Consider the following 7,742-nt stretch of genomic DNA (forward strand, 5'->3'; position numbering starts at 1 on the left):
CTTGACATTTTTTCTTCCTCCGACCATTTCTAGAACCATCATTCCATGACTATAGACATCAGACTTGTGTGAGACCTGTCCAAAGGTCCTACTAATTACTTCGGGAGCAATGAAGCCAATCGTACCTCGTGCTCCTAACATGGATACAGTGCTTTCTTTCCTGGTGCATAGTTTTGCCAAACCAAAATCGGATATCTTAGGACAAAATTCCTCATCCAGGAGTATGATATGAGGCTTTGTGTCAAAATGCAAAATTCTCTTGTTGCATCCACGGTGAAGATACTCCAATCCTTTAGCAATTCCTACAGCAATTTGATACAACCTGTGAAGCCCCAAGAGAGAAACATCGCCATATATGTATTTCCCGAGGGATCCATTTAGCATGAAGTCATAAATAAGAGCTCTGTTCCTCCCATCAAGACAATATCCTAAAAGAGACACGACATTGACATGAGAAGTCTAGCTGATGCTTGCAACTTCATTGATAAATTCTTCCCCATCACCTTTAGATGCTTTTAAAATCTTCACTGCAACTGCACGGCCATCAGAAAGTTCACCTTTGTAGACCACTCCATAACCTCCTTCACCAAGCTTATCTTTGAATCCATGTGTCATTTTCTTGATTTCCCAATAGCTGTATCTCCTTGGTGCCAGAGAACCATATTGCTTAAGTAAAGCCTCTAGACTCTGATCTTCTGTTTTGCCGTTAATTAATCGTAAGCACTTGTAGAATGACTTTCTATACTGCGTGTACCAGATCCCGAAGCAGATTAACATCCCAATTCCAGCAACTGAAATTCCTGTTGTCAGCTTGAGTAAATAAATCTTTCTTGCAAATTGAATGTTTGGTTGCAACAAATACGTCGGTGGCTTTCCATTATATCGGCAAGTAAAAGGAAGAGTTGTGTCTCCACAACGACAGCGGAACTCTTGATCAAATTCAATTACCTCCTGAATCCTGACATGCCAAACAGCCACCTGAGGCATCACTGTAATCCACTTCAAACCCCTCATTCAAAGCATCTTGCAGCGTTAGAGTATTGCTCTACAGCTGTACGTTGGACAGGACACCAGGACTGCAGCCATAGTGTATGTTTATAAATGTAGTTCCTGGGACGTACCTGAGACCATTGACTAAGGTGGTGTTGTATTTGTAGAGATTGAACAAGGAAGGAGATTTTGGACAAACACCATACATAAGATTATTGTGCACAATCCTCATCCGAGTTGAGGATTCATTAATATTCAGTACACGAAATTCTGAAGGTTGATAGCCAGTGTGTTGTTTACACTCTTTTAGCCATGGCTTGAGCGTGTGCACCTATCATATCCAAATACACATCTCTCTGGTATGGGACGAAGCCAGTGTGTGAAAATTGATTTTAAAGTGGAGAGATTATCTGTGCACTCAAGAAAGTAATCGTCTCGGCCACATACTCTTTCGCTTACCACCTCCCCAAAAAGGATACTTAACACCATGTAAGCTTCCACAGTTGTAAGTAACTTCACAGTTTATAGTCACACCTTCAAACCAAAAGCTGTCAAAAAAAATATTTTTAGTTGTTTGATTGGTGAGAGGAAAAAATATTTTTTGAAAAATACTACTGAATAATTAATTAGTATATCAAACAACTCAACATTCTGTCAGAACTAATTTAAGCATAGTAAATAATACCAATATCGAGTATCAAAATATTACAAGAAACTAAAATTTAAGCAACTATTACTTACATAATTCAAGCTTCCTAATCAATTCCCACAAATGCACAAAAGAGAGAAGTTTGGAAGCAAATACATGATACATTATCAAAAACAAAAGAACGGAGAGAAGTTTGGAAGCAAATACATGATACATTATCAAAAACAAAAGCGTGCGAATAATAGTTCCATCATAGTTAATATGTTGATTTCCAGTCTTCCAAGTTCACATCTCCATAGCTCTGTAGCTATCCTTTTCGATTCCCTGCACCTTGGTTCAATAACCACAAGAAAGCTCGAAATTCTAATTCCATTTCTTTATCTTTACAATCCATGAGGTCGGTCATTTGGGAAGCAATATTGTTACTGGAAAGACTCACAAGTCTCGCTCAACTAACTCACAGGAAGCTATCAATTTTCATAGATAAGTTAAACCCAAATTTCAATTTTTGAGCAAAATTGAACTCAAATCAGAAATTCAAATTTCAATTTTTGAACAAAATTGGCCTCAAATCAGAAACTCAAACAAGCAAAAGAGAAAAAATTAAAGAAATTTTTGACCAAGCACCATAAAAGAAACTAGTTATAGACATACCTTAGAAATTTTTGCACTAGGGAGAAGAGAGGGGAGAAAGCCGTGAAATTGGAGACGACGGTGATCTCATGTGGGTGCGACTTCCATCTTGTTGGGTGAAGAAAAGGGGTGGAGAAGCGTATAAGCGGCTCTTATTTGTTATCTCGAAAAGTCATTTTCCCACAAATGAAGAAAAACAAGCCAATATGAAAAATGTTTCCCTAAAAAGAAAAAAAAAGGAAAGTATAATCAAATAAGAAAAAATGAGAAAATATTTTCTAAAAAATATTTCTATCATACCAAACACATTTAAAATGTAATAAATTATTACGTTTAAGTTATTTTGATAACTAATTAAAAAAATCATTTATTTGTGTCACTTATTCATACCTTGATTTATTTTGATTCCAAAATTTTAAAATAAATCAATTCAAACCAACTCTAACTTTATTCCCCTCAGCGGACCAATTCAGCGCAAATTTCAGATTAAGTTTTTTTTTTTTCCAACCAAAACCCTTATTTTATTAATGCAAAGCCGAATTTAAAGAGTTAAAAGATACAGAAGCATCTTTGACAACCCAACAAGAAAAACAAGAAGTCCACACTAATCTGTCTACCAATGTAACAGAAAATTTAGCCATATTGTGCGTTATCATATTCCAAGATCTAGGAATATATATAACGGAAACTTCTTCAAACATCCTCATTAGATTTCATATATCTTCGCACGTGGTATCTATCTCCCATGAAGCTACACTCCTCTTCATAACCATGTCCACTCTATTCTTTGCGTCTGATAAAATCTGCACCTTTGTCCATCCATTTTCTTGAGCTTTTTTCAATGCAATTCGAATTGCAAGCGCTTCTGCAATGATGGTCTTCCCAACAAGTTGAAGTGGGGAGCCAAGGGCTTGAAGCAAATTTCCAGAGCTATCCATAGCAGTCATTCCAATGCTTGCCATATTCTTCTCCTTTTGTAAACTAGCATAAACATAACCACAAAATCTTGTTCTACAATAATTGTATTATTAGTAGTATGGTCAGGACCCAATGTGAGAGAAGGAGTAGCAAGTGAATTACTTTCATATTTCCGAAAATAAAAAAGAGCCTTGTTTACAATTTCATTAGATTCATAGATTACCCCATTAAAGTTTCTATTGTTTCTAGCCTTCCAAATTTGCCACATTATAGAGACACTTAATTTAATTAACTCAATAGAATCAGGATATTTATTAGTATTATCAAAAAGTTCTTTCCACCAACTAGCAAATACTGTGATATCTTCGATGTTTGGTCATTTAATAAGACAAATTTTTCAAACCATCTAAGTCTTCCGACATCTAAAAAGCATATGTTCAATAGTTTCACTTTCCTCACCACAGCTCTTACAGACATCACAATTATTTTTTAGCCTTTTAGAAATCATATCATTCACAGGAAGCACATTCATGATACATTTACGAATGAAGTGTTTATACTTATTTTTGACATTCATAGACCATAAGAAATTCCAGAATTTTTTAGAAAAAGAATGATGACTTGATTGGGGTCTATCACTATTGCATATACTGCTTCTATCAATTTCCCTCGCCAAATGATAACCAGATTTCACTTCATAGATTCCCGACTTAGTGTGATGCCAAATGATTCTATCTGGAGATCCAATACTAGAGATCGGGATAGACAAAATGTCATTTATATCCTTTATAGCAAACTTCTTCTGAAGTTCTTGAAGCTTCCAAGTGTGGTTTCTATGATCAATAAGGTCATTCACTTATAATTCTAAATCCATTTGAGAGTGAAAGAACCTAGTTTTGAAACCACATGTGTTGGGTATCCAAGGGTCAGTCCAAACCTTTACACTATCTCCGGATCCCACCCTCTATCTAATACCTTTTTGTAAAAGGTTTCTTCCCCAAATGATGATTTTTCAAACCCAAGAGCTAGTAGAAGAGGAAGTAGCTTTGAAGAAGGAAGTATTCTGAAAATACTTACTTTTAAGAATTCTAGAAATAAGAGAATCTTCCTGGGTTAAGATTCTCCAAGCTAGTTTAGCCAACAGGGCTTGGTTGAATGATTTTAACTCTCTAAACCCTATACCCCATACGATTTAGCAATACAAAGGTTTTCCCATTTTTTAAAATGCATTTTTCTCCTACTCTCATCTTGTCCCCACCAAAAATTAGAAAAAATAGTGGTAATCTCTTTATACAAATTATTAGGAAATTGAAAACATGATAAAACATAAGACGGTATCGCCGATAAAACGAATTTAAGCATTACTTCCTTACCCGCAGGGCTCAAGAAATTATGTTTCCAACCTTTGATTTTTTCTTTAACTCTGTCCTTAATAAAATCCAACATTATTTTTTTTTATTTACCTACTACTGTCGGTAAGCCTAAATACATTCCAAGATCAGTAGATCTTAGCTGCCCTATTACTGCGATAATTTCACCTTTTCCACTTTCAGAAGTATTTTTACTAAAGAAAATGACTGATTTAGAAAGGTTTACCTTTTGACCCGAGTAATCTTCATATTTTTTAATAATATCAGAAATATTTGAAGCATTTTGAATATTAGCATTACAAAATATAAAGGAATCATCAGCAAAAAACAAATGATTAACCGTCGGTCCACTCCTAATCAAACTTAACCCTTGAATATCTCCATTCGCTTTCGCTTGGTTTAATATTCTAGATAATCCTTCCGCACACATAAGAAATAAATATGGAGATAAAGGATCCTCTTGTCTTAAGCCCCTTGTAGGAGTCACCTCCCCCGCTACCTCCCCATTAATATTAAATTTATAAGTAGGGGTAGTAACACATTACATAATCCAACTAACAAAAGTTTCATGAAAATCCATTTTTATCATTAGTTTTTGTAAATAAGTCCATTCCACTTGGTCATACGCTTTGGCCATATCTAACTTTAGAGCCATATACTTATCCTTTCCTCGCCTTTTATTCTTCAACAAATGAATGAACTCATGTGCTATAACCATATTGTCCACAATCTGCCTTTTGCCAATAAAAGCCGACTAGTTAGGGGAAATAATAGTAGGCAGGTATCTTTTAATTCTTGCAACTATAATCTTGGCAATAATTTTGTAAAGCATTGAACACAAGCTAATGGGTCTATACTGGCTTATATCGCTGGAATTTTTTATTTTTGGTATTAGAGTAATAAGAGTTTGATTCCAAGAGTGAATTAGACGCCCTGAATGAAAGAAACTTTTAATCGCTTCACATATATCTCTTGATAAAATATTCCAATACTTTTGAAAGAAAAAAAAAGTCATACCATCCACTCCTGGCGCCTTTAGGGGATTCATATCAAACGTTGCTTTTTTAATATCCTCACTCGTAACCTCCCTAATCAGATTATCATTCATATCATTGTCAACTACTGGATGAATTAAAGTTAGAATAGGGTCAAAGTCGGATGGTCTAGAAGTAGTAAAGATATTCTTACAAAAACGTTGTACTTCTAGACAATTTCTTTATGTTCAGAGATCCATTTTTCATCTTCCAGTTGAAAGCCTTTAATCTTATTACACTTAAGTCTTTGGATAGTCTTCATATGAAATAATGAAGTATTCTTATCACCCTCTTGAAGCCATAATGCTCTAGACTTTTGTTTCTAGTAGATTTCCCCATCTTTGTAAGCTTTACCTAATTCTTTCTTAAGCTCCTTCATATTAGTAATGTCAAAAGGTCTAATATCGTTTTTTAGATCAACAATCCTATTCTTAATCCCTTGAATTTTTTCCCTAGAGTTACCCTTACCATCTCGAAGCCAAGCTAGTAGAGCAAGTTTACACCTTTTTAACTTGAAATTCACAATAGATTGCTTATTACCTTCTACACTTCTATTCCATGTTTGCTCAATTGCTATATTTACTTCTTTTATTTCGCTCCACCTTTTATCAAAAAAGAATCTTTTTTTCCTTTTTATAGGGCTAGGTTCAGAGTTTATAAGTAATGCCGAGTGGTCAGAAGCCTCCGTTTCTAGATGGTTGATGTTCGCTTGATTAAATTGAAGTCTCCATCCAGGGGAACATAAAGCTCTATCAAGTCTTTCTTGAATAATCCCATCGTTTTCTCTATAACACCACCAAGTCCATGGTTTTCCATTAAAACCTAAGTCAATAGCGCCAATCTCCCATAAGAAGTTTTTAAAATCTGTAAATGAAGACTCATCTAGAATTCTACCACCTATTTTCTCCAAATTATCCCTAATGTCATTAAAATAACCAGCCATAACCCACATTGGTCCCCAACTATTATATCTACCGCAAAGTTCTTGTAACTAATTCCTACAAATAGCTTTATCCGTACTTAAGTATACAAACATAAACCATTGTTTACTATTCACCATTATATCATGCACATACGTTTCAATGTAAAAGGAAGTAGAGTGATGTTGACATACCTGCACTTTGTCATTCCAGAGCAAGCATAGTCCTCTTGCTAGTCCAATCGGATCCACAATGATTGCATGATACATATTCAATTGCCTCTAAACTCTTCGCAACACGTTTTCTTGATTCTTAGTCTCGCTTAGAAACACCATACTCGGAGAGTGGAGACTTATCATCTCCTTCAAAAAGGGAACTGTCAAGGACCCCCCAGGCCTCGACAATTCCACACCATCGTCTTCATTTAGGGGAAGGGAGCCATTTCGGGCTGGCCTCCCGTTCCACCACAGTTTTAATTTTTTTAGCCTCTATTTCTAACATCTCATTATTCTCCACCAGTCTCTAATAACCCCAATTTTTGGTACCTATATCAGTCACTACCACCTCAAATAAGTTATTTTTCAAATTAGCCGTTATACTATTAAGCATACACCCTGTTCTTTTCTCTACTCTTTTCCAGTTCTTTTTTTTTTCCTTTTACTAGCAGTGTTGTTATTCAATCATACAACCATAACATTATCTTCTCCTCCTTTACTCCCCTCAACTGGAACATTTATTAAAGTAGGTATAATAGAAGTAGAAACGTTAGGCTTTAATACCTGAGTTCGCCGTTTCCGACTTGGATTGGGCTATTACTGACTGCTCTTGCTTGTTGTTACTGTCATAACCTATTTTTACCTGAGGTTAAAACGAGCACGATGTTATGGACTCTAAAAAAATGAAAATTTGCACAGAGTCGCCACCTAATTTTTAAGAAAAATAAGGAAACCTATTGAAGTATTAACATGTGATTAATGGTTTTAGTCTTCGAAAAACCAATCGAGATTCTAGGTAAGGGTTCAAGTTATTCCGAAGGGAAGAGGTTAGGTATCCTTCAGAATCCACAAGTGTGGTACCCAGCTAGACTAAATTTTTCAAAGAACGAGAAGGTATAAAAAATAATGTAGAAGTGTATGTATTAAATATTAAATAATATAAATGTTTAAAATTATGTAAAGATGTATGTATATTAAATATATAAATAAAACATGTTATTATAAAAAATGTA

The 7,742-nt window shown here is 35.0% G+C and overlaps 2 protein-coding genes across 2 annotated transcripts; both read right to left on the minus strand.

Moving 5' to 3' along the window:
- Positions 1-17: 17 nt before the first annotated feature.
- LOC107840416 (PR5-like receptor kinase) lies at positions 18-2,465 on the minus strand. The gene is made up of 2 exons (XM_047395156.1): positions 2,294-2,465; positions 18-1,538 (listed from the first exon to the last, which is right to left on the minus strand). The coding sequence occupies exon 2, from the start codon at positions 1,012-1,014 to the stop codon at positions 460-462; it is 555 nt and encodes a 184-aa protein (XP_047251112.1). The 5' UTR covers positions 1,015-1,538; positions 2,294-2,465; the 3' UTR covers positions 18-459.
- Positions 2,466-5,916: 3,451 nt separating this feature from the next.
- Positions 5,917-6,546, minus strand: LOC124886715. Its single transcript, XM_047395655.1, has one exon. It carries the CDS (start codon positions 6,544-6,546, stop codon positions 5,917-5,919), a length of 630 nt encoding a protein of 209 aa, XP_047251611.1.
- Between the last annotated feature and the right edge of the window lie 1,196 nt (positions 6,547-7,742).

This window comes from Capsicum annuum, chromosome 8 (genome assembly GCF_002878395.1).
Source record: "Capsicum annuum cultivar UCD-10X-F1 chromosome 8, UCD10Xv1.1, whole genome shotgun sequence".
NCBI classification, from domain to species: domain Eukaryota; kingdom Viridiplantae; phylum Streptophyta; class Magnoliopsida; order Solanales; family Solanaceae; genus Capsicum; species Capsicum annuum.